At 36.4% G+C, this 27,434-nt stretch overlaps 1 protein-coding gene across 6 annotated transcripts in view; it reads left to right on the top strand.

Annotated features, from left to right (window-relative positions):
• Positions 1-27,434, top strand: part of NTRK2 (neurotrophic receptor tyrosine kinase 2) — a 201,170-nt gene that overhangs the window by 77,280 nt on the left and 96,456 nt on the right. Inside the window, exons 12-14 of one of the 6 annotated variants that reach the window (XM_056513948.1) lie at positions 3,057-3,128; positions 12,732-12,800; positions 13,655-19,862. The exons of 2 other annotated variants lie outside the window; for them this stretch is intronic. In XM_056513948.1, the coding sequence (XP_056369923.1) occupies positions 3,057-3,128; positions 12,732-12,800; positions 13,655-13,692 (179 nt within the window). In that variant the 3' untranslated portion in view covers positions 13,693-19,862. Of the gene's footprint in view, positions 1-3,056; positions 3,129-12,731; positions 12,801-13,654; positions 19,863-27,434 lie in introns of those variants that run through there. 3 more of the 6 variants (XM_056513949.1, XM_056513951.1, XM_056513950.1) reach the window with 3 other exon arrangements.

The following is a 27,434-nucleotide window of genomic DNA, read 5'->3' as shown; positions in this document are numbered from 1 at the left end:
TCAGCAACCTAAATGTCTCTTTTATTTACGGCCCAATTCCTCATGGAAAATATGCTCAAAGTCCTTTCAGTCCTAGGGATTATTGAAAGACTGGAAAGTCACATTCTGCCTCATTGGGTACTAACAAAAACATTGTAATAGCACAGGCAATTAATAACATCTTATACTCATTTACAGAAATTATCATAACATGAGTAAACACACATGCACACACACACACATGTGTGTGTGTATATTTAAAAGTATATGTAACGTGTATGTTGTTAAGTGTTACACAATCTAACATACACAGAACTTTAAGTTGCTGTCTAGAGGTTCTCCATGTTATCTTGAATGAATTTACAGTTTCTTTTCATTTATAGATTGCAAATGGGCTAGTTTTGAGGAAGCCAAAAGAAAAATGCACATGGATATGTAAAAAACGAGAGTTAGGACGGTGCTGTGGGAGCTCATTAATGATTCAGAATGGCTGGTTTCAGTTTTCTCTTCTTCCTTTCACAAGGCAAAATCCAATCAATAGTTTTCTTTCAAGGTCAGAACTGCTGCTTGGTGTCTGTCCTTCTCACAACCCTTGTCCAATCATAGGAGTGTTTTGGAAGATTTAATTACTGTTTTATTCGAGGTTGTCATCAATACCTCTTAGCACAGTTGGACTCGGTCAGAAAGTCACATTATTACTGGAGAGAGCTTTGCCCTGATCCGACTACAAGGGTGCTGCTTTTGTGAACAGCGTTATGTCAGGCATGAAAGGGGCTTTCCCTCTGCCATCCTATCCCCAGTGATACTATGGGATTGGATGGGTTGGATATGAAAGCTGTAAAGCAGCATTGTATATCAATTATTTGATTTTGCAAGGTTTGTACAATAGAATTGAGTTTGAGAAGATTTTCTGTCTTTGCAAGGGAAAGGTTGTGTCAATTGCATGGGCAATGATATTTCTTAATGTGTTTTAGTAGTTTGTTTTCCAGAACTGCAAGTAAAATGCATATTTTAAAAAATATTAATGTGGTTTTTGTCTGCCTTTCACTTGGCTTTTTGATATCATTTTTTTCCATTTATTTAGAATTAAGTTCAGTGTAGGCTAAGTAAACATGTTACATGCTCGTTAACTAATCTCACTTCCTGAAGTTGTATTGTAAATCCAAAGGGGAGTACCAGATCCAGTATTTTAATTGCAGCAAAGGAAACAATGTTCATTTAATGGCAGTGGAAATATTTGTCCCTGTAAAATATCTTTCCTGTTTTGAGAATGATCATAAACAGTTAGAAATACAGATAAATATTTTAATATCTTTAGTTTATAATCCTGTTAGAGTATTCTCTCATCCAAGCATTTTCTTTCTTAATAAGCTGCCAAAACAGAGGTTTGATGCTTTGTCAAGAAGCAAGCAAGGCTGTGTATCATTCCTTAAATGCTTCAGTTTTCACAAAGACATCATACTGCTTTAGAGTATCTGCTTTTTGAAAATTAAATTCTGTGACTTAAAAGTGATATTTAAGATCAAGGTAATTTGAGTGGAATGAGCTGAATGCATTTGCAGGAGCTGAAAAATTTGGTCTAGTATAATTTTTGTGTTGGCTCAAAAATAATAAATAACCTTCAGGCCATCATCTCTTCCCTCTCCTGCCTTTTAGAAAAATCTGGATAAGATAAAGTTCTAAAGTCATGACAGAGCTCAGAGTTATCATAGTAATTCCAGGAGAAAGCTTCTGGAACTCAGCTTTATTATAGAATATTATGAAATTAATCACACTGTTTGAACATGATGGATCCAAATTTGCTGTTGGTCATAATCCCTAATCAGTCAAACAATATGCACAGTTCACTTTGCTCATTCTACTGACATAATGTCTAATATGGCCTAAATCAATTCTTTATATATTCTATTGATTTTACTGTGTTCATAAAATGCTAGTAATAGGAAATCTATTTCTAATGCTGTTTTTTTTTAATGGTAATGTGATTTCCAAGGAAAAAGCTCTCCTGTGACTCATATGAAATATATTAGAGAGAGTTTGTATGTACATATATATATAAATGTGCAGTTACACAAATTTTCAAGCTGTATAATTTAGATAGATTACTTACATTGAGCCTTGCCATTTGGATGGGATATGCTTTTATGTAATTTTTATTTTTAGATGTTTGTCCCTACATTGAATTCATAACCTATGTCCAGATCTGCTGGCTACAAATCTGCTGCTTTTGCAAGTGAAGTTAATATTTTTTCATGTTGCAAAGAATACTCGGCACTGGATTTTCCACATGCTGAGGTACCTTGGAGTAGAGCAGAAGGGGATGTGGATATCTCTTGTTTAGCTGCATGGGTACCTTCTGCTTCAGCAAGGGAGCACCAGGGTCTCTGGTACAACAGAAGGGAACTTGAAGGACCTTTGGGCAGCACAAGTTTGTTTTAGGTTACTTTCAGTACTGGCAGTGAGGAGTAGGGTCAGGTGCTGAAAAAGCTCCTTTGATGTTAAGTAGCATGGGGTTTGTCTTTATGTGACACCCAACTAAAGCAAAAATCCTGGACAAAACTCATAAGCACCAAGTAAAAAAATTGCTGCAGGCAGCATGATCAAGCCTTGACTCTGTCTTTTGTACACACTATTAGTACACCAAGTTTGTCTTTGCAAGCCAAGAATGTACACCAGGAAGAATTTGGCCAGTGACTGAAGAGTATCTCTTTGCTGCTTATCATACAGCATAATATTGCAATTTTAAATAAATATATTGAAGTGATGTGCTTTTCTATAGCTCTAAAACACATGTACAAGTTACATCTCATAGAGTCCAGTTCAAAAAAAATACCAATAATGTCAGTCTTTTTCATGTTATAGATGGTTTTGTATGAAAAATGTGAAATAAGAATGTTCTAAAAGTAACACAGTGGATGTTTTCTCTTCTGCAGTGTAAAATGAAAAATACAGCAAAATAAAGATAAAATTGATGGAGATAAAGATGAAGAAATATAAATTTTAAAAAGAGTAGCATTGGCAATTGCGAACCAAACCCTTGACATTAATTGCAATAATGGTAATGCATTCCATTCCAGTTCATGGTGAAGTAAAAGGAGTTGGTCTGGTAGATCAAATATGGCTTTCATTGCAAGACTGCGACAATGAAGGTGAGATAATAAAGCTATTCAGACTAACCTGTAAAGAATGTTGTTATCAAATACACCTGATTAATTCTTCTTAGAACAAATATCATTAAAAAATACTACATATGTTTCAGCTATTTTTTCAGGATGTATGTATCCTGTTATGTATATTTGTGAATACATGAATACATACATTTTGGGTTGAAAAAACTATACATGCAGTCAAAATTGTGAATTAATGATGCATATTATATTCCCTTATGAATCTGGGAAATTAATGTCAGGGTTTTGAACAGAACTTGAAAGGGATTCTTTTCTATTGAAATATTTGAAAAATTGGAATGGTCTAAATAACCATGTTAAAACATAAGTTGCTGTCCTGCTTTGCTTATTACAAATACATTGTGAAGCAACTGTTACGAATCCATTGGCATAAGCAAACTTAGCTGTGTATCCAGGGAGATGTCACAAAGCTTGGGTTTCAGCTTAGGCTTGTATGTGGTTTGGGTGGGGTTTTTTTGAAAGTTCTTTAACATTTTTAAAATAAATATCTTATTTTCCAGTCCAGGCAAGAGTAAAATCAAAAAGCTCTCAAGTACCTTTAATGCATTTTTCTGACAGAATGTCAAAAATTACTTTGTGTTTCATCAATAGTAATTCATGGCAACACGCCTAAATAATTACCATTGGCCAAATGCCAGACTTCTGGGCCCTACACTAACAAATACTGGTATAGTTACTCTGAAAATTATAAATTCAGTTGCAATAATAGCATGCATCTCACATAACTGACTCACCTCTTCCAATTAATTTCACATAATCAGAAATAACTTAGTTCTCTATTATCTCTTAAGTGGTCTCTCTGAACAGTAACCACAGTGTGTGGTTTGCATATACTGTATAATTTGACTTGGGCCTGGGGCAATGCACAGCAATCTTTGAGGTTACCAGTATGCCATCAAAGCTGATGGTACTAGGGTATGTTCTCTGGCCCTCAGGGAAGGACATAGATTGTGTCCACAGGTTTAAAAGTCCCTTTTCTCTCATTCTTCAAGTAGGATGGCTCCATATGTACTCGAAAAAAAATTTGACCCATGTTCTCCTTTGAAAAGTACTGGAACATTTTCTAGGAAAGTTCTGTTTGCCCTAGCCCAAAATAGTAACTTTAATATTGATTAAGTTTAAATTGATTACAGGATTGTGGATAAAAAAAAGAAGATACACCCCTGCATATTTTTATTTACTGGCAAATATGTGCTCTGAACCTCTTTGTCTTTGAATTTACCTTAGCACATGGGCCTGGAAGCAAGTCTTGCATATTGCAGAGAGTTTTTGGCTTGTTAACTACGTTTTGGATCTTCTTGTGTGTCTGTTCCACATCTTCTTGTGCGTCTGAATTCACTTGACTAGTCAGGTGTGGAGGGGTCATTCAAGCTATGGTTTGCAGTAGTCTTGCTCCATGTATGTCTTGAGTTTATTTTCTGGGAGGAGGCTGGGGAGCTAGGGATGAGATGGGAAGCCTGTCTTATGAAAGGTAGGCAGGTGTTAGCGCTGTTGCTGGTTCTTTGTGCAGTGGCTGTAGCAGAAGTTGAGAGAATCACCTTGGCAAACACTGGCAGCATCATGGCCAAAACATTGCCGAGTTCCATGGACTCCTGACCTGCAGTTGTTGCAGACTGGAACCTGTTTAGTTTCTGGAGCCCAAAAGCAGGCATTCTCTTTGCCTGACCAAAGAAGAGTCTGGTGTATTGGTATGCTTACTTATTAATTGAAAAGTCAATTTGACTGCAAAGACTGAGGATTCTGCTTTTCTAAAATGGTGCCTTTAGGGGAATTGTCACAAAGGAAAGCATCAGTTTCCTTTCAAATGAAATATTGTTTATTTCAAATACATTTCAAGCATTTTGTTAACCTTAATATATTTACAATCCCATTCTTTGTGTAGAAAGAGGGAAATTCAGAAGGCTCACCTCAGCAATGCTGCAGTGATAACTGAGCAATATAAATACTCCTTTCCTGGTTCTGTCTCTGCAAATTAAATGACAGTAATATGCTGGAAAATGTTTTTACTTGACCTGGTAACAGGACAGGAGTTTGTTTTACTTGCACAGAAAGGGAAAGGATATTTCTATTCCTGTTTAAACGCCTTGGAAATTTCTTTTCCTAGTGTGTCAGTGATAGCAAAAAAAGAGTATTTGGTCAGAAATTCAAAATCTTATAACATATATGTCATCCTGCGCACTTGCAGGAGTAAAGTTTCAAGTAAGAGAAGAGTCTTGTGCACCACTTTGCCAATAGCCTGCTCTGGCAGCTATGGCAATTACACATGGTATCTACCATAGATTAATGTCTCATTTATTTGATGTTAACAAACTTTATAATTGAATAGTATCACTTAGTAGCATTGTTTACTTTTACTATGAAGTGCCTGGGTCCACAGGTGGGGCTTTTTGGCTGTAATATAGGTGGAATGAGCATATTAAATGTATGTGATTTGTTGCATCAAAAGGGTGTTGTAAGAAGTAGCATTCATAAATATGAAGAGTGGTAACTTCCCATTTTCCCAACACCACGTGTCTTCTCCTTTCCTTGGTGTATTCAGTGAAGAGTGCTCCTTTGAATGGAGATCCATTTTGTGTCCTTGGAAAACTGAGAACAGAGGAAAAGCAAACCAAGGCTAGACTGGATTAAGTGCACATTTTTGCACAATGACTCAAGTAGCTGCAATTTGAAAGATTCAAATTGCTTAATTTAGTACTGTTTTGTGCAATATTTTTCCTTACAAATATTCTCCACCTTCTGCTTTGGGGAGGGATTCCAATATACTGTAATATTGAGGGAGAAAGAAAAGTTCATGGACCCTTGAAATAGATGCAGGACCTGAATGCATATTGTTCAAACTGCCTACAAATGTATGCAAAACTTTGAGGTGACTTCTCAGGGTTGTAAAACCAGGGCACGAGGTTCATGAGGAAACATTCTGTGCCTCACCCTTCACCTCCCTCAAAGGCCATGTGTTACTGTGGAGGAGGGCTGCTTTAGTCAAGGTTCAGTGGACAGCAGCTCCAAGGTTGTCCCTCTTCTGTTCTGTGACATTGGTAAGAGATTAATAGCAGCATTTTTTCACTATTTTGTCTTTTTCCCTGGGGAAAGCCACTGGTGACTGACTGCCAATTGAATGTAACTCCTTTCACCAGCACTCTCTGTGCCTAGCTGTCCAGATGGTTTTTAACCCTGAGAACAGTGCACTCAGCCAAGCCATGAGCAGCCAGTTTCTCCTGGAGAGTGCTGTGGGAAATACCTTTAAAGGCTTGACTAAAGTACAGGCAGGCAACATCCATAGCCCTTCCCTCATTCACTGAGTGCATTGCCCTATCATAGACATAGACTAGGTTTGTCAATCAGAGCCAATGTCTCATAAACACATGCTGTGTGGGTCTGATCACCTATGGGATCTACATCTTAAGTTTTCTATCAAGTGAGAATTTTTGCCATGAAATACTTGAGCCAAGGTTGTATCAAAATGGAACAGTGATCTCTGGTATTGGATCTAGAAGTCTGCAGAAATAGAGGAAGAGAAAATGCACAGAAATGATGTAGTTTGTCTTCATGGAGTGTAACATTACTGGGACTAGCTGGAATTTGGCTCTTGGTTTGCTGTCAGTCCATTATCTTGATTGTTGACCATGCACAGATGAGTTTTTTAAGGAAGATCATTAATTGCCATGTGGAAATACTTGGTTAGTAGTAACTATAAAAGAAGGCAGTTGAAATTAATGAAGTAAAGAAACCCCACAGTTGTTTTACTAGAGGCACTGAGTGAGTATGGGATGCATCTTTTAAGAAGTGTTCACATTTCACAGACACAAGGTAAAAGGTCATAGCAAGGAAGCTGGAGAATTGCTCAATAACAGCTATAAAGATGATAGTTGATCAAAGGTCCACTATTAATATTGTTGTAAGGGAAAAGTAAGCAAAATAATCCCATTATAAATTAACATATGTGATAGTTCCTTAACTCCTATTGTACTGTAACAATCAATGTGATTTCCCTAATTTGTATATAAAAACTCTCTTGCCAGGTCTTATTAAAAGGTCATATATTGAGTATTTGGAATTACTCAAGCTAACTGGATGGTACAGTTACCTTCAATATTTGGGTGGAGACAGAATGGTTTCAAAATTGACAGTGATTCTCTTTTTCAAAGGGACAAGATATAATCATGCTGTGTCCTTCAAGTGCTCTGGTCTTTCTTGTGGCTATAAACTGGCACTTGTGAAAATTTTAGCTGTACAGTAGCATTTCTGTATTTTACATGCATGCCAATAAGTGCATTAAAATACAAATTCTAGGGATGTCACAAGGTAAAGGCCCTCTTTCCTAAGAGCTTTGACTTTTCAAGTACTTGCAGGAAGCTTTCAGAAAGCATCCCATGATTTGTTGATTGATCTCTAAGTCGTGCAGTGTTTCATGCAAATTAAATGTAAAATAACCCGCAGATATCCATGTTTTAAAATGTGCATGCAAATAGCAATTGCCACACACTTTCCTGTGAACTGGGTTTCTACTAATGCACATTTTCTGTGGTTCTGTGGAGAACTGCTGTTAAGTCCAGGTTCTATTCCAGTTTCTGAACAGTTGCTTATTCACACTCTCTGTTTTTTACTCTAACTCTCCCTGAATTAGAAGCTCTGCAAACTATATGTACTGGCTGTCTCTGAGCAATGGTGGTTTGAGCTTCAGCTCTTAATGTCCTTGACTCTCATTAATCAATAGAAAGCAAAACAACTACAGCATGAACAGCACTGTAAAAGGAGACTTCTGTTGGATATTGCACTGGAAATCATGAGGGTAATGACTCTCATTGAGAAAGATTCAATATTTTCTCCTTCAAGAGTGCATAGCCCAAATGTTTTCTTTTCTGCTGCCTGTTTGGAAAATGAGCATGATTTCCAATGCATCATACTGGGAAATAAAATCAAAAGTCCAGATCAAACTAAGAAAAACAGATTAAGATGTTAAATGATCCTGTGTATAGGACTGTTAACCCAAAATATTTTTGGTCTTTAAAATGTTGAGTAAAAAAGTCCAGTTTTATCATCTCATAGCTCTAGCTTCTTTAACACTGAGAACAGCTTTATGAGGTTCTGTACTTAAGTATGTATAATTCTGTTTGACCTCCAATCTCATTTAATGAATTTGTAGATTAATGAAACAAACAATTGTTTGTTTCTGCAATACTGACATTGATGACTCCAGTTTTATTATGCTTATTTAGAAATCTAATGCAGGTGGAAGCATCCATAAAATTACAAGCTGTGTATCCTTGTCTGTGGAGCATAAATTCAGACCTTAGAGGAAGAGACAATGATAGTGGAAAATAAATCTTTATAGGATACTGGATATTTTGAAGAAACTTTTTAGTTTTGGGTTACTATAAATTGTCCTGAGTTTAATATGATTTTGTGCTGCCTTCCTGTTGTAAGTAATTGGAGCATGTAAGGGGGTCAAAACTCTTTATCTTGATATATAACTTCATGGGTCAGACTATTTAGTTTCTTCTGGTCCTAGTTTTCCCATTTACTGAGTAAATTCAGTTACAGGAAAATTGGATCAGAAAATAGAGATTAATGTTGAATTTAGATACAGAATTTTCTGTGAATCCCTGGTCTCTAATAAATTGATTTGTTTGTCTTCTATACATGCTTTTATCCTTTGGTATAAAGAGTAATATTGATGCTTGTCATTACAGCTCTTAATTATATGAATTCAAAATATGGTCTTAGTATTTCATGAGGTATAAACAATTTTTAGATGAAAGAAAAAAATTGTAGTTAATTTTATGTTTTTGTGCTCTGAAACAAAAGGCAGTATTGAGCCTAGTGCATGTAAAATCTGCAAAATTCTAAGACGTATGTATTTCTTCAGAGAACTTTATCTTCTGCTTCTGTGTAGACATTGCTGTATAAGAAAAGACATTATTCTTCCTTGTGCAACAAAAATTCTGCAGAAGCTATACAGGAGCCTCTTCTTGCTTTCCAATAAAATTTAGGTGATACTTTGTCCTGATTTTGTCACAGCATTAGCCAGCACTGCTCTTTGAAGCAATGGCTCAGATCCAAGAAGCAAATAAAACTAGGAATAAATTGTTTCATTTTCTTTCCTTCTTGAAACAAGAAACTGACATATTTGATAAGACTACTCTTTTAGGTAATGCAACTGCATCTGACCTTTGCCTTCCTCCCTTTTAGTCATCAGTTTTATCTTTCTCCATATAAATCACAGTTCATTTAAAGAGAATAAAAAGATACCTGCCATGTATGCTCAATTTACTCCACACTAGAAAAAGTAAAATTTATGTTGATTTTCAATTAAAAATGCTTTGTTTGGATCAAGACCACAAACAATATTCCGTATAAACCTTATGCAAACATTATGCAATATTAGAATAAATCTTATGCACTTGATGAAGAGAGAAGATGGAATGAGACTTAACATCATAGAAAGTTTCAATTGTTCAGCACTTCTTTTGATTGTATTTTCCCTTGAATGATTTGGTTTAGATACATGGTCTCCAAATTTATGTAACTCATATCTAGAGACACAATTGGCAACTGGGATGTGAGTATATAAAATTTAGTTCTGTATCCAGTTAAGTCATCATTATGGAAATATTTTATTTATTCTGACAGAGTGTAGGTCAGGTTAGTAATGACCAAGTCTGATTTCAGACCTCCAGTTTATTACAACTCATTGCAATATAGTATTTCAAATCCTGTTGAAGCAAGAAGGATTTTAGGCAACTAAAATTTAGCATCTTGCTAAGGTGAAAAAAGTTCAGAAGATGACTATCTTGTAGCATTTCCCTTCCTGAATATCTTAGGTGATGGCTTGTAGGGAGCATAGCCAGTGAGAAGTGTGTTTCAAGTGTGGTTGGGACAGGTAGAAATTGAGTCCCTGAATGTGTGACTCTCCCAAAAACAGTGATTTTCCCAAATATGGCAATCAGATGTTGTGATGCATATGATGTTAGGATGTCATTGACTGCTCAGTTTCTTGTGTGCTGGTTGAAGATGGAAAAAATTGTCTTCTTTACATTAAAAAAAGATGATGTTTAAAGGCTCTTCTTTCAAAATCAGTAGAGTAGGTATAAAATAGGGGGGTTGCTATTATACTTTTTCTTTCATGCTTTCCTCTCTAATGAATTGAAAAGCTAGGAGCAGTTAGTTGGTGACATTTTATATAGCTCCCAATCAGAGTAAACCCAAAGAACTGTACAGATCATCCAGTATCATCTGCAAAGCTCATGAGATAGTCAACTGTGGTACTTCTAGAAAACAGGATTTAAAAAAAGTCCTCATTGGTGGCTCAACCAGATCATAATTAATGATACAATCCAAACTACTCTTTCTATTAAGCAGTTAGGCTTAAATTTGATGTTCCCAATATAGTGTACTCTAGATTCTTTATGATGTTTGCTTAAAGTCTAATAATTGATACAGTGCAGATTTCAAAGCTTTTTGAATGAAGAGCTGCTATTGCAAATAAAGTTATCACCTGGTTACATTTTAAACTACTTATTATTTTCTTTACTGTCTTTGAAAAATTTGCATTTCAGAGAGACAGATACATAATGTTCCTTTAAAGGATGAATGAAGTCTGTCATTCCTTGTACAGGGAAGATGAATAGGTTTTTTTCTATCTTCCACTTTCATTTTGACTTTTTTTATTTTTATTCTTTAGTGTACTTTCCTCAGCATGTCTGAGTGGCAGCTTATATAACAGTCGTGTACTTTTAAAACTAATATTAAACTCAGAATCCAGAGCCTCAGCAGCAACTCAAGCAAAAATCAAACTTTGCCTCGACTTGCCTAACTGACTTCACTTGAATTCTGAGAAAATTCTGGAAAACTGAAAGTTAGGACACGGAAATCATCTTCTAAATATCTACTATCAATCCCAAAATATTTTGCATTTGTTAGCTCACTGTCTCCAAATAGTCCAAGATCCAGTGTACAAAGAAGTTTCTATTTTTCTAAAGCACTTCTGTTCTGTTCTGTTGTTTATATTTGTCCTGTTTCCTTGCTCCATTGTCCCCTCTGCCCCACTCTCCACAATTATTTTGTGTTCATAGATCCTTTTCATTTCTATGTACTGCACTTGATTCCTTTCCATGTTTTAGTGATTAATGTTAATAGACTCTTGTCTTTTTTGCACCTTTTTTTTCTTTCACCTTTTTCCTTTCTTTCTTTTTCTTTTTTTTTTTTTTTTTTGACTCTTTTCTGTTAATAACTTTTTTCTTTAAAAGACGTTTTTATTGTGATTAATTTTTCTGCCTTCCATAGCATTTCCAGGACTCCTTGTGAACTTCCTGACTCCTGTAGACTGCACAGTCATAAGTCTGAGGTTTTTCCCAAAATGTTGTTTTAGATGCCACTGTTGACTACCAGGGTTACTAAAATACACACAAATGCAACTAAGAATATAGAATAATATAATCACTTCAGTTGAAAAATGCTTTAAGATCATCAAATCCAATCATTAACCTAACACTACCAAGCCCACTACTGAACCATCTCCCTAAGCACCTCTGGTGGTTTACAGGAACACATCAGCTTGCCTTCCTTTAAAATAGTTGTGCCACCTTCTCCCTGCTGCTATCCTGCCATCATAACTTATCATCTGAAGATTGCAGAAGCAGATCTGTTTTGTGCCTATGTTTTGCCTGTGTATTGGACACTGAATATTAGTTGACAACATCTCAAACTAAAATTCAGAGGTGCCTTAAAACACGGCAATGTGATTTCACTGTGACTGCAGCAGACCAGGTAAGAAATAATCCAAAGGGCAAAAAAATCTTTCTCTTGCAATGATTTGCTCTGGTGTTAAAAGTGTGGTATAAATAAGTATTTTTATGTAAATACATGTGTGTTTCCCTTATCTTAAATTGCCAGGAACATATGCAATCTCCCATATTTAAGACAGCAAAATTCCAGGAGAGGTCTGAATGACTTAGGAAATTCAAGAGGAAAGTAGCAACCATGCAGTAGACTTGATTGTAGGCTACTAAAAACCCTGATCATATTTTTCCTTTTCTAACCTTTAACTTCTAAACATCCTTCAGATAATTGCTTACTGTTCTGAAATGAGGTTCTCTTCAACTGATACTCTATTTTTGTCTGCGAATTAGGAGATCCCTTTGGGATTTTTGACACCTTACATGAGACCTTAATAACTGTTTCAAAGTAAAGGTATTTTGCCACACACTTTTGGAAATGTGGGATTGCACAAAGCTAGCAAGTTAAGCTTCTGTATGTGTTACCTACTTCCAGGGTAGAAGCAAACAAGAAAACACAATGTAAATTAATTAGTCATTTCTACTAACACTGCAATTCAAATTCTCTTGAAACTGATAGCCTAAGTTCCATTCATTGAAAGCAAATTAAGATTTGGCTCTGAATTGTTTAGATTTCTGTGGAATATGGATAAGCTTTCAGTCTTCACAAACACTGAGAACTTAAAACGAGACTGAAAACCCCACAAAACCAGACAAAAACTACTATTGAAGTTTGCATTTGCTGACTAATAGTAAAACTCTCACATGTGTTTTTTTCAAATGTCATTAGAACAAGTAATGGTGGCTGTCAACAGCGATGTACATAATAACTCAACTGCATCAGATAACAACAGACTGGGTAAGGTAATGCTGTTTTAGGAAGTATTTGTGGCATAAGGTCAGCTAGTTGAATTCCACACAGGACCCTATGTAGTGTAAGTAAAGATTCTTAGCCCTAGTTGGTGAGGTCGACTTTGGGGGATAGGTTTTTCCTTCACCTCAGAGCAGAATACATCCTGGAGATTTTTATGTATTTCAGTGTGCCATCATATTTAGTTGTTGATTTTTAAGTTCCTCATAATATTTAAAGACTATTAATTTCAAGATAATTGACTAATATTTCCCCCAGCTCTACTTTTTTTTGCCATTACAGAGACAGTTACTGCCATTAAGGGCAGCAGCCTGTTCAGAGCAGGCAGAAAGGATGATATGCACAGAGCTAAGGTGTGAAACAAAATATAGAGAGGATCCTAGTTGTGTGCTTAGTGGCACAGTGGGGTACCCTTCATTTAATTGGTGTACCAAAGATAGTGATCTTGATTGTGTACACTGGGCTGTTCACCATAAGCCTCGGAACAAGGCAGACCACCTGGCTGAGGTTTTTCTAACCCATACATAGTACAGTCCCTGGTTGGAGAATTCTAGACTTACTGCATTACAGCTCAGTCTGAGTATGTTGATATGTTAAAGACAAATAGATAGCACAATTTATGCATTTTTATTTAAAAAATAAAATTTTTAGCTAGAAGATAGAGGTAATATTGTCATTTTAATAAATTCATGTACAGTTTTTATGTGATTTCTGTATGCTTTAAATGCTTTTTTCTTTGTATGTGATTGTCAAGTATTCATTTGTGTTTGGTCTTTTGTACTGATTTTTCTTTGACTTTTTTTTTAAGCATGATTTCTCACATTTTATTTTGTTTCTTTTAGGTTTTGTTTTATTTCATAAGATCCCACTGGATGGGTAAATGAAATAAGGAAAAGATGAGAGAGGGGCTGTTGAGCTTGTGGAATCTGTGTGCTGCACTGTAGGGAGTGGACAGTGTTTTTGCCCAGTGAAGTGCCACCTCCCTTGGATTTCTCTTTTAAACATTGGTTATGTTTGGAGAATTATAGAAGTACGTTAAAATCAGTAGCTGTTTTTCCAAGAGCAGGGAAAAGCAAAGCCCTGAGGCAGCTAAAAAAATTCAAGAAAGTCCAGAAATAAGCTACCACAGTCTTTCCTATTGCCTTGTCTTCATTGCGTCTTCCAAAATGACATTGAAATGAAATTATATTGTTTCCTGTGTCAATTTTTTTTTCTGTTTGAACTTAACTGGAAAGATGTTGTTTTTATAAATAATATTTATCAAAGGTGAACTGCAAAGCTGCTTTTATTTTATTGCATTAAAGACTCTGCAAAATTTCTATAATGATTAGTTTGAGTGTGTGTGCAAGCTCACTGATTTCAGTGGGAATGCTCACAACCTTTAAGTTAAGTTCTTATATATTTGCAGGATATGGTCTTAACTCCTGAAGCAGTAAATTGCAGAACTGTCCCTGCAAATCTTATTATGTATGTAGTTCCACTGACTTTACCAGGAAGATGGGGAGTCTAAGCTATACACAGAAAGGTGGCAATACTGTTTGGTATGTTTGGGTATTGAACCAGTGCCATTCAGTTAGGTTGTGCTTATTCAAGATAGTCCCTAATTTTGAATAAGGATACAAACCTCTAGCAGGCCAGAATGCTTGTTCTGAGCCAAGAACAAGAATAACAACAGTACATGGCTGGTCCTTCAGATGTAGACTTAGAGGCTTGTTTAACTGTCCATATTTAACTGTGAGGTATGCTGCAGAATGTGCTTCACTTTAATGCAGAGAACAGTCTACTGTAACAAGTAAAGCTAAATGAAGGCATGAGCATATTTCAAGATCAGGGTTGCATTTAGATATAGTATTAGAAATTAATTTTCATTTGATTTATCTATCAAATCCTGAGGGTCTACTTTGATCTTTTCCATTTAGGGATTGTAAGAAGTATGAAGTTTCAGGGTTTTTTTAAACTGAGAGTTAGCTACAAAGACTAGTAGTGAAAGACTGAGGTAGATGCTTATATTTCTATGCAGTCTGGTTAAATTTTTCAGATATTATTTAAATTTAATTCCTTACAGTTGTGTTTAGTAAAAAAGAAGAGATGGTATTATCTTGTCCCGAATGTATATGCTTTTCATTGTTACTTGTTTTTAATTTCAGTCATTTTCACTCTTCCATTGTAACACTATTGTCTTTTCTTTTACTGTAATCTTTTAAGGCCATACACCACCCATCTCTTTCTAAAGTACTGTCTTGATTCTTTCCTTTTATTTCTGTATATTTACTTGCTTTTTGCCTTCTAAGATTCTTAATCCTTCAACTTTTTTCTTGTGTTCTCTTGAGTCTCTGGCATCCAAGTTCTTTATTCCTGCTGTTCTCAAGTTTCAGAAATATCCTTATTAGTCAAGAAATGCATCCACATTCGCATTCTTCTTGGCCTATGTAGTGAGACGCTTCTTTTCTCTTTCCACTAGTTAGGGAAGGGGAGATGCAGTTGCTAGAAATCTGTCCCAAAGATGTATTCTGCTCCCCACAGTAAAGAAGAGGACAGAGCTGAAAGTCTTCTGATGACCTGAGGAATCGTGTTGTCTTTGTCGCCCTGCACATACTGTGGTGATTTGGGGAGGGATGGCAGCAATTAAAGATATCCGTCATAGTTCCTGTTTGAAGTTAGATGTCATCAAGCGCTCTGCTGTTCCTGAGAAAGAGTATTAGGAATGTCTGCCTTTTTTCCTCCCTAAGTCTGTGTGGACATGATCCTATTTTCCAGAGATCTTAACTTTCTCTTCTGCTTAATGATTCCATTTTAACGTCCTTTTAATTATTTTCTTCTCGAACTTCTTGCTTATCCATGAATCTCTCCTCCTGTTGAAATAATGTCAGATGTCAAGGAGCTGATTGTAAATCTGTAGGCAATCATCTAGCAGCAATATTTGAGTTAAAGTCAGTGGATTTACATCAAACACATATTGGATCATGAGCAGAGCTTGACCCAGTAGCCCAAATTCCAGTTTGAAGTTTTGCTGGGGCAAAGTCAGCATATTTTGGTTATGTGTTCAAAATTTATTGCCAAATTAATGAGGTGAGAATCTGAACCCTTTTCTTTTGGCAGGGAAAAAGCAAACTTGCAAAGCTGGAATTTGGCAGTTGACTTTTGAAATATTTAATTTTAAAAGGTAGCTCTTTCTGGTTCATAATATTTATATGCATAAGTATGCACAGCTATTGATTGGGGATTTTACATAATTTTTTTTGTAATTTATTTTGTAGCACTTTGCAGTTCATCTTTTTCAGATAGGAGTAGGTTTGACCTTCAAATGTTTCAGAATGTACTGACACAGTATTTTGGATTTTATGTAATTATGGAGATAACTTTAATAAACAACAACTGATCTATGCACCACTGAAATATATATATATACATATATATATATATATATCTGTACTATAGAATCTCCTTCTTACATATTTTGTACTACATTATGTTAGACACTCAGTACATTATTATTTGATGCAGATATTCACAGAACATTATGGATTACAGCACGTGGTTTGTTACTAATAATGTCTTAGTACAGATGTTTAGTGCTTGATGGAAAAAGACTACATGTTCTAAAAGTGGTTTCTTTTCAGTATGTGGACAGAGCCTCTTAAAGCTAAGGGAGCTAAACTTTTAGCATTACATTTATGATAACCCACTAGCTTCTGTCTTTCAGCTTGATTGTAAGTGACACTGTTGTAACTCTAGAGATTCTGATCTGCCCAAATGGTGTTGGTTTACAAAGGGCTCACTTAATTACGAATTCTTGACCTCCTTAAAATAAAGTGAGACTGAAACTAAAAATCGTACAGGAACCATTAACATGGTAAAAGTTGATGAACATCCAGGATTTGACATTAAAAAGCTTTTATATTGTTTTACTGAGCAATAAAAAAGGCTATGAAATGTCTAAAGGCAGAGTTGCTATTTTTTTCTTTTTGCTGTGCCAGACATGAAACTAAAATAAAAGCATATTTCTAAGGTTCTGCTAGAAGAAGTTTATTTGTACTAGAATTTATTTTAGATAGACATTTAATATGCTCAGAGACATGTTGAGATAAGCTGTTGAGCAGTTTGACGGGCAGATTTGCTGGGGGCCTGGAGAGGAAGCACTGCTGGGAGCATTTTGGTGTGAGGCAAGTCATGTCATCCAGTTTGTTAAATAAACCTGTTTCTGTTGTGGTGGAAGTTTGACCAGTGGCCAGGTCTAGGTTGCAAAAACGTGCTTTACTGCCAGGCAGAGGTCTGAGCTGTGCTTGCTGCAGCTGCCTGTCGTGAAAAGTGAGGTGGGAGCAGTTGAAAAAATGTCTGTTCCTGAAGAAAGCTATCTAGGGACCATCTCTTTTTTTAATGGGAATCCTGGAAGCTCACAGCTCACAGACTGAGGCTGCTATGAGACATTTTCATGGCAATATTTGTGCTGAGTATCCTAACCCATGAAAGGCAGTCTTCATCCTTTCCACTGCCTTTGTCTACCAGCTGGATCTCTCTCAGGCAGCAGTGAAGAAAAACATGTATTTCAGTGGGAGCAAGATCAAGATCCTTGGGAACAGCAGACAGTGCCAAGAAAACCTGTGGACAGCTAGTTGAAAACAATTTTACTGCAAATAGTTCTTGTGGGGATTGCTTTTTCTTTTTTGACTGTAGGCAGAAGCATTAAAAATCAATTTGTTCCCAAGAAAGCCAATTCCTAAGCCTGTTTTTTCAGAAACTATAAAACATATGGAATTTTGCCATATGAAAATGACCTGTACACTTCCAAGTGGCTCTTCAAACAGCAGCCTTCATACAAAGTTTATCAATCTCTTTACCCAACACTCCACGTTAAGTTGACAATTAATCATCACCATGAAGGCCATCACTTCATTTGCATCTATTTTAATGCTTAAAAACTTGAAAGAGGTTTCTAATGGTAGTTAAAATAAATAGTTAAAACTATTATCCAATAGATAAAAAAATCATCCTGAGTGCTTTTTAATTCAGCCATCTTTTCCCAGTTAATAATTATTAATTATTATTAATAATTATTAATAGTATTTATTATTTGAAATAATTCAAAAGTTATTAATGTTAGGACTGAGTGGCTAAGTATTTTGTTCATGTTTATTTCCAAAGAAAACCCCAAAATCTTATGTAAAGGTTTTTAATAGATCTTCATCGTTCTCTCTGGCTTCTTCTCTTTCTTCCAATTTTCGGTGATTCTGTTTTCTGTTCTTCAGAGAGCTCAATCTCCTACTTTGTGACTTGTGGTAAGCTCTCTTCTTCCGAGGGCACAAATGTGCAGGGAATATTCTTTTGAAGGACTTTGCCATCATTATGTGATGGTGTAAAGTATTCCAGACTTTGATGTAGGTCCATGTTATGAGAGATTTTCATCATCTGACCTCCAGAGCCAGCGTTTGTGTGTGGTTGGAAGTATCAAGTATGAATGCAACATCACAGGGTGCACAGAGAATGCTGGTGGTGCATATTTCACGTGTCACAGCCCATTTCGTTGTCCTACTTCCACAGGAATGTGTATCCCCAAATTTTTGAAGCTGGCTTCAATTTACTCTGTTTTTCTTTTGTTCATACAAATTATATCTGCTCTGAAGACAGGAAATGATGCATTGATTGGAAATAAATATAGCTGTTCACTTCCACAAGCATATATGTGACTGAACTTGCAGAACATGGTATTGGCTTTTAATCAGGCTCAAGATTAACTGGTTGACTTCTTTTCATCCAAAAAAAAAAGCAATAAATTGGAAGAGCCCACATTGGAGTGTGTATTGTTTTGTTATGGACATGCTATATCCTTCTAAATTTAATAGCAACCTTCCATGACTAGCTATATTTTTGCAGCTGCAAGGAGTGTGTTGGATAAGCACGTGTCCTGGCCTGGAGCAGAGTTGTAGGCAGCATAGAGCCAAACTGCTTTCATTTTGATGAGGGCCATTCCACCATAGTCTCTAGAGGCAGCAAGTCACAGCAGGGTTACTAAGCAGATTACATCTTAATATATATATATATATATATTTTCACTGTTACTTTGTTCGTCAGCTGGAATGACAAGAACACAAGAACAACCATATAACATTTCAAGGAACTATCTGATATTCAAGAAAGTAAAGGGTAAAGTCATGACTTTTATGATAGCTTTGATTTTTTTCTCTGATGTAAGCAGAGTAAGGCTCCCTTGTCAGGCATGTCCACCAAACAGAAAAGAAATCCAGATTCTTTTCCTGAGAGCTTCTTTTAACACAACTATTTAATTGGTATTACTGACTTCACTAGTGTGCAAGCATAATTGGGCTGCCACCCGCTGCACATAGCCAAGACCAGAGTCTTTAGCAAATATACTTCAAATATCTTTCACTGCCATTCAGAGCTCTCTGTTCCTAAGTATTTTTTTATATTTCAGGCTCAGTTTAAAAACAGTCATTCAGTTGACATCAAAGTGTAGAACTTTAACATTCTTTCCTAAAATAGTTTTTTTCACACATGAAAGGAAGCAATATTCTGAATTATAGCACAAAGTTGCCTTCTACAATAGCATCACTTCATGGAAGCCAAGTAGCAGGAAAAGAGGCAGTGGGCACAAACTGATGCATGGGAAGTTCCACCTCAACATGAGGAAGAACTTCTTTGCTGTGCAGGTGACCAGGCACTGGTCTGGTCTGGGAGCAGATTGCCCAGAGAGGTTGTAGAGTCTCCCTCACTGGAGATTCAAGAACCATCTGGACACAATGTGCTGTGGTTTGAGCAGTGAGGTTGGACCAGGGGACCCACTGTGGTCCCTTTCTACCTGACCCATTCTGTGATTCTGTGGTTTAAAAATTGCTTTTTGTGATCTGTCAGTAAGCTGTGAATTCTTCCTCCCCATCTTCCCTCTAATTCTTCATGTTGAAACTGTTTCATATCTTGTGTTAAGAGTCAACCATTGTTTTTATTCTCAAATGCTACCATAACTGTTTGGGCAACTTATAAAAAGTGTATTAGATGAATTTACTTTTAACAGGCCAATAAAGTTCTATAATTTCATATCATTGTGTGTTTCTCATATCATTGTGTATTTACTCAGATGTAAATTGATCATATCTTGTATTTCATTGGTTATAGTGCAGTACATTGAAAAATATGTCAATCTTTGAGTTCCTCATCTGCTTCCTGTTGTTATAAAAATGCTATTGTTGTCTTTGTGTTCCGATAAAAAGTGAGATTCAACTCCTTAATTATATTTTTATAGCATCATTAATGGTTATTTTATTTATAAAGCACCTCCCAACTGTTTGAAGTAGTTTTATTTCTACTTAAATTAATTTAATTTAAATTCTTATATCTTTAACATATACATTCAATCAAATGTGTGTGTATTCAGGACAAATAACTACATGTTCAGCTGTTGCCTATAAGACACAAAGTTTTACATACTCCATCTACTCAGAATTTAACAAAAAAAGAAAAAGTTGTTAGGTTAAATACTTGAGTACAATGTGGTGATTTTGTAAACTATTTTGAGGAAACATCAGTGCTGTGATTTGAAGGGTATGTTTTGCTTTGTGACTTCTGTTTTCTGGCCCCAGCTATCTGGATTCCTTGGCAGATTTAACGAAACAGAATATAAAAGAATGTTGAAATGGTTGTATCACAGGTTATGTCCAAGTTTTTTATATTTTTTTGCTTTTCACTAGGGCATATCATATTTTCCCATTAATGTGTTTGCTGTATTTGGACTACAGCAGATTACATGTTCATTTTCTTGCTTCTGAAATGTTTTGTCATGTTTTTCTCCTCTGGGATTATGCCAGATCTCTGAGTACCATACCAAGTCTGCTTCATGTACCCATAAGCAATTTTGAAATTTTTCACCTATTTGAACAATTGTGATGATATACAGTGTATTTTAGACATATATTTTTTTGATCATTGTCCATGTAAAATATGCTTTTGGAACTAATTTGATGTAATCTCAGTATCTAGAAGAAACACCCTCTATTTAGAGGTCTGTTCTTTTTCTAGGAGGAGCTTTCAATAAGACAGTTATTAGAGGTGAATTCTAATATTGCTTAAGCTGGTAGATACAATTATTTTGCAGAAAGTATCCAAACAGTATAAAATGTTAGATTCTCTAAAATGCCAAAAAGAAGAGATTGTGATGTGTTTGATATTTTTTTCTGTAGTAACAATCTTGCCACTGAAATACTGTAATAGATGGTTTTCAGACTCAGTAGACCAAAAAGTTATTATCTAGAGAAGAATCAAAATTGGTGCTGAATAAATGTAAAAGTGAAAACAGCCATTCACACTGCCTGGGAAATCAGGAAGTCAACACTGTAAGAAATAAAAAAGTCTTCATATCCTTGATAATCCAAATTAGTGTAAAACTGTAAACAAGGGTTTATTTTTAATGAACATGAATTGCAACTTAAAAGTTTTGTTGTGAAAGTTTTTATTTTATTCTTTTAAATGAGGAGAAAAAAAGGATAAAACATGTAGTGGTTATTTGTATCTTGAGATATTGTAATTTCCATCTACTTCCATCATTAAAATACTTCAAGAATAAACAGTTAATTTCATAGGTTAGTTTATAATTCCGTTGCTATTTTAAAACTAAAATGAATTCAAAGATCACTCTTTAGGTTGAGTAATTGATGTTTCTTCCTTTATTATGTTAGTAATCAGGCTCTAAAGTAAAAATACAGAGAACATAATAAACAGTTCTTTGTGTACTGCAGTTTCATGAGAAGGTTGCAAAAATTCACAAAATACTGTTTGATCAGATATATATTGGCTTTCAATTATATTGAAAGAACTTTTGGCCATGTGTTTTTACCTATTAAAAGTGAATACACTCAACAGTTTTCTAAAGTAATGGAAGTAAAGAGAATAGAAAGGTGTATTTGAAAGACGAATGAAAAATTATTTTGCTCTGGTAATCAAAGAATTTAATTTAAAGATGACTTGTTTGTTTTATTTATACTTTTCTATTGTAGATTTCAAATTCATACTATATTCACATTATGCCGTTTTCTGATGCCATTATTGTGTTTTCAGTTGTTGCAGCAAACTTCACATCTATTTCCTTAATACATTGTGACTGTAATCAGTAAAATCCCAAATAGTGTCTCATGATAAGTTAGAATATGAATGTGACAGTGCCTTTTGTACTTGTATTTACTCTTGCCACTTAAAAGCACTGTGCTATTCACAAATTCAGAAGGAGGAAAGTATTTTAACTGACTGTTCTAGCCACAACACCTTCCCAAGATAGCTGATGTGCAAAATAAAAATATGCAAGTGTTGAGAACCACTCAATGTTAGTGTGGCCTAGGGGAGGGAGGGATGCACCACTATAACCACTGATTGAAGTTCCATAGTAAGTCCTTATAGCTCATGCTGGATACTAGATATCAGAGAGCAGAAGGTGATGAAACTCTAGATGTGCAATTGGCTGTGAAGTTTCTTGATGACTAGTGTGTTCCACTGAAGAGTCATCATGTTTTTTCCCCTTGAGGGGTTTAGCAAAATTTCAGTGTCTACAGCATTGAGGTATGTGATGCCTCAGGAATGGATGCATCATCCCTGCCTCAGGGAAAAAGATCCAAGAAAAACAGTTAGTTTCATATAAACCTTTGTCTGAGGTCTGGGTAAGGTTTCTTTAATGTTTTTCTCAACCTGTGCTGGGTATTTATGGTGTCTTTACTCCTGGAGACATATCAGCATAGACCCCCCTGCCTAAACCAGAATCTGCCTTTCTTTTTCTAAATATGCATGCCATGCAATCAATTTTAATGTTTCCTTATGAAAGCTATCACAATGCTGAGGTCAGAGCTTATAAATTAGCTCACACTTTTCATTCCCAGATGTCTTAGAGAGAGAAGTTTAATAGGGCTATCCATATCAGAGATTCCTGGTACATTTTGTTCTATGTAATCATTGCATAGTTATAAAGAAGTTGCTTCACTCATGTTAGATGTTTTAAAAATCCTAGGAAAAATCCAAGGACTCTATGTACTTGTAGAGATTAATTAGCAGAATTAGGGGGAAAAAAAAAAAAAAAAGTGAAATCTTCATAAGTCTATGCTTCATTCAATTCAAAACGTGTTGCTGCAAATACGAGACAGAAGTCAAAATTATGAAAGAAATCAGTGTCGGCCTCCTCTTGGTAAGCCCTGTTCATTGACTTTTCCCATTCATGTCACAAGATTAGATAGTGTAGGAAGTCAGTTTCTCTCTTAGTTTTATCTTCTGTGAGCCAAAAGTAATTTTTTGGTAATATGAGATACTACCTGTATGTTGTAATGTAACTGTCTGCCTGGCTTGGGGAAGTCTGTCTTCTGGGTACCAAGTAGCCCAGTGATAGATACTTCAGTCTCTGGTAGCATGTATGAAGGCTTCTGCACACAACTGTGTCATTACTAGTTACTTAGGTGTATAATTTTAAAATACATTAAATGGTTTTAAAATGCAACCCAGATCATCAGCTCTGGATTTGTTTGCTTATGAGAGTATGAGTCAAGATCAGGTAAGTTGACTGATTTGCCTGAGCATTTCCTTTCTCCAGGCATTTGAGGTACAGCTTTTGAAGCAGAACATGCTAAGACCAGCCCTCTACTTTCTGTGTGGTATAACAAGTTACATTTTCCCGTATGTTGGCATTGTTGTTCCCTTTGGAGTTGGCATAGCCTCTTTCCAGGTAAAGAATCACACTTTATCAGACTTCATCAATGTCTGAAAAAAAGCGTGAAGAGCCACATGCCTTTTCAAGAGGAAGGCAAAGATTTATCATCATGCTTTTTCTTTCTAATGAAGATGCCAAGTTTCCATTGCTTGCTGAAACTTCACACTTTGATGGAATCCAAACGTATATATAATCCCGTTGCTGTTGAACTGAACTACCCTGGTACCCAGGTGAAGTTGTTACCTGTCATTTGGAGGTGGTGGTATGGCCTCTGGAATCAATTATTCCTAACTGCAAGGCTCTAACATTTTTTGCTCCTGGGCTCTGGCCTGAACATGGTGAGAGCAGCTGTAACCACTTGTGATAGGTATAAGGCCCACATGATATCAGTTTGATCAGTGATTGCCAGGGGACAGCTACTCATGCCAGGAAAGGGCAACATTTGGCAGAGGAAGAAGATTGATGAGAGAGGGTGAAGATTGATGGCAAAAAAGACTGAGTTATGCTGTGATCAACCAAATCACAAAGAGTTTGATTGTCTCTAAGAGGGAAGTGGGAATTTTTAAAACCTTTTTTCCCATGTGGAAACATGCAGGTTTTGCTTCATGTGCCATTAGTCAGGGTGCTATGAGATTTATTTGTTTAATACAAAGTATATAAATGTAAGTTTAACTCTGCATTCATGAGGTTTACTACCTACATCTTACAGGACATAAAAAAAAAAAAAGCCAGTGTTTCTCTGGTTACACTAGAGCCCTGTCTTTGACCCTGGATAGACCACAGCACTGTATTCCACTATAAAACAAACCAGGAGTGTTTATTCATCTGAGATTTTTGTCATCACTGCAGTTATGGAAGAGAGAAGTAGTGTATATGTTTGTGGTCCTACCTGAAGACACCTCTTGCTCTTACTGGAGTTATGTTATCTGTTTCAGGATTCTAGGGAGGCCTGCTAGAGTACCACATTAAACTGTCCCTTAGTTATGTGTAACTACTTTCCTTAGCATCTGTGAAATGTTTTGTCATTGCTGCTTACACATCACAATTGCAAATACAGAGCTTATGCAGCCTGACTCTCCCATGTCTTTCCTTGCATGTCATTTCTGCAATTTTAATTCCAAAACAGTAAGGTGTTTATGGTATTGAATCCATAATAGCCAGATTTCACATAAGATCTGTATTGTCTATAGCTTCATTTTTTTTTCCTACAAAATTATCTTTTAGGAGATTATGTAGGTGTGAAAGAGGGCTATATAGTGCAGTTTTTGTCACATGTTACTCATATAGTAGATTAACTAATTTTTTTACTACCAGTATTGAATTAATTTATGTGTGTTGCATACTTGGAAACTTGCTTTAGAACACAGAGCAGTGAGTTTAATTCAGCAGGGCTATCTTATTTTATATTCAGGACCCAGTGTCTCTATGCTGGTAAAAGAATCTCTATTGATCTTTATTTTTCAAGGGATGGTGGACTCTAGACATACATTTTTTCGTTAAGAATGTTAATAAATACCCTTAAGTGTGAATATTAGGTATTTTTTTAGCAATAATTGCTTGACAGTCTAAAAAAACTTGAAACAAAATTGGTGCCAGATGGCATTGCTAGTGAGACAAAGAGTCAGAAACTTGTAATCATATTCTTGAAAATGAAATTTTATTAAGAGAATTAATCTATAGTGACATATATTTTTTCATAAAAATTTAAACTAGAGAGTAGCTCAGGACTTACTTTTCCCTTCATTTTTGCCATCTGGTTAGATAACAGCTGTTTCAAGTGGTCATACCTTTGTTCCTTGGGTACTGCTGCCATGTCATGAAAACATGGAGGAATTGGTTGGTAAATTAAGATGGACTGTAACACTTTTAACTAGATTCTAATGCCTCTGGAAACTGCTGACAAACAAAACCATCCCAAATGCTCAGTTGACAAACCACATATTTTTAAGAAAGGGTTTCTATATCCATTTATGTTAATAGGACTCAGTAAAAGGAGGCCAGTAAAACCTGAGAACCCCAGGAAAGTGCAGCATCCCTTCCCTGCAGAGCCAGGATTCCACCTGGAGAACTGCAGGTTCCTCTGGTTGGTGGTGTGGTCCACCTGCCCCTGGCAGGAGTTCAGTGAAGCTGCTGTGTGTTGACTGCTTCCTGACATCTACCTTTAGAGTTCTTTTATAGCTGTGGCACAGGGCCCAGCCTGAAGCCTCCCAAAGTGGCACGTGCCCAGGCATGCTCCAGGTGCTGGAATGGCATGAACACCGTGAATGGCTTCAGCACATTTTTGTAGTGATGAGCTTGCTACACTCACTCCATCCAGCTAGAGCTAGGGATCCAGGCTTGCTGACTTGCTATTTCCTGCCTCTTATTGAGCCCTATAGAGCAGAAGGGAAGAGATATACTTCTTGTGGCAGGAGGGATTCACCAGTGGCTTCCAACAAGCCTCCAATAAGATGGCTTGTCTGCCTCGCATTTCCCTTCCCTTCCCTTCCCTTCCCTTCCCTTTCCCTTCCCTTCCCTTCCCTTCCCTTCCCTTCCCTTCCCTTCCCTTCCCTTCCCTTCCCTTCCCTTCCCTTCCCTTCCCTTCCCTTCCCTTCCCTTCCCTTCCCTTCCCTTCCCTTCCCTTCCCTTCCCGTCCCCTCCCCTCCCCTCCCCTCCCCTCCCCTCCCCTCCCCTCCCCTCCCCTCCCCGTCCCCTCCCCTCCCCTCCCCTCCCCTCCCTTCCCCTCCCCTCCCCTCCCCTTCCCTCCCCTTCCCTCCCCTTCCCTCCCCTTCCCTTCCCTTCCCTGAAACTTCCCTGAAACTTCCCTGAAACTTCCCTGAAACTTCCCTTCCCTGAAACTTCCCTTCCCTGAAACTTCCCTGAAACTTCCCTGAAACTTCCCTTCCCTGAAACTTCCCTGAAACTTCCCTGAAACTTCACTGAAACTTCCCTTCCCTGAAACTTCCCTGAAACTTCCCTTCCCTGAAACTTCCCTTCCCTGAAACTTCCCTGAAACTTCCCTGAAACTTCCCTATGATTTAATGGTGGAAGACCAATATCTTGCTAATTTTAATAATCCCAGATGCATCATAAAGAAAATCTAGACCTTTAACTTTTACATGTCTGGTAGCATGCAGCAAACCACAGTCTTTAATCGTCTTCCTGGCAAAACTCCCACTGGCTTTAGTGGCAGTTTTGTCTGAGCATGACTAGAGTTTCAGGTTTTGGTCCTACATCAATTTTCAGCAAGAAACAGAAATGGATATTATAGATTTTCAGTTAAACATTAGCAAGACATAAAACTGACATTCTCTATAATGTAGTAGCACAAATATGGGCAATTACCTTTTTGGCATTGTCTCGTGGGAATAATACAGATGAATTACTTTAACCCATTTCTGACATAATTCATGTGCAGCCATGTATTATAGAAGCTACCTTTCAGTGACATAAGTAAGTGCCACAAGTTAGTGCCACAGCAGGAGAAGACTTCTTTTGCCAAAAAGGTTGTCATCATTCTTAATAAAAAGACAGCAGTCCTAATTCCACTGTCATTCATAGGAATTTTTAACCATTGTCAATATAATAATAACTTACTCCTGGTTGATATTTAGGGGAAGGGAATTAGACTCTTGGTATTGCTGTTCCACTTTATTCAAAGGATTTCATGCTTCGTGTTTGGTTTGACTCTTTCACCTTAATTCTGAATTTGCTTTTCTTTACGTTTGATGAACTAGCTAGTTGGAGCTTAGCACATTATATTGGATTCTTAAAAGGAAAAAAAAATGGAAAATCTCTTCTGGAAAAGAGAAGTAAGGTATAGAAAAATCTTTGGGGGATAGATAGATAGATAGATAGATAGATAGATAGATAGATAGATCAAAAGATAGATAGATAGATCAAAAGATAGATAGATAGATCAAAAGATAGATAGACAGACAGACAGTTATTGT

The sequence above is a fragment of the Oenanthe melanoleuca genome, chromosome Z (assembly GCF_029582105.1).
Source record: "Oenanthe melanoleuca isolate GR-GAL-2019-014 chromosome Z, OMel1.0, whole genome shotgun sequence".
NCBI classification, from domain to species: Eukaryota; Metazoa; Chordata; class Aves; order Passeriformes; family Muscicapidae; genus Oenanthe; species Oenanthe melanoleuca.
This window is presented reverse-complemented; position numbering and strand designations above follow the sequence as displayed.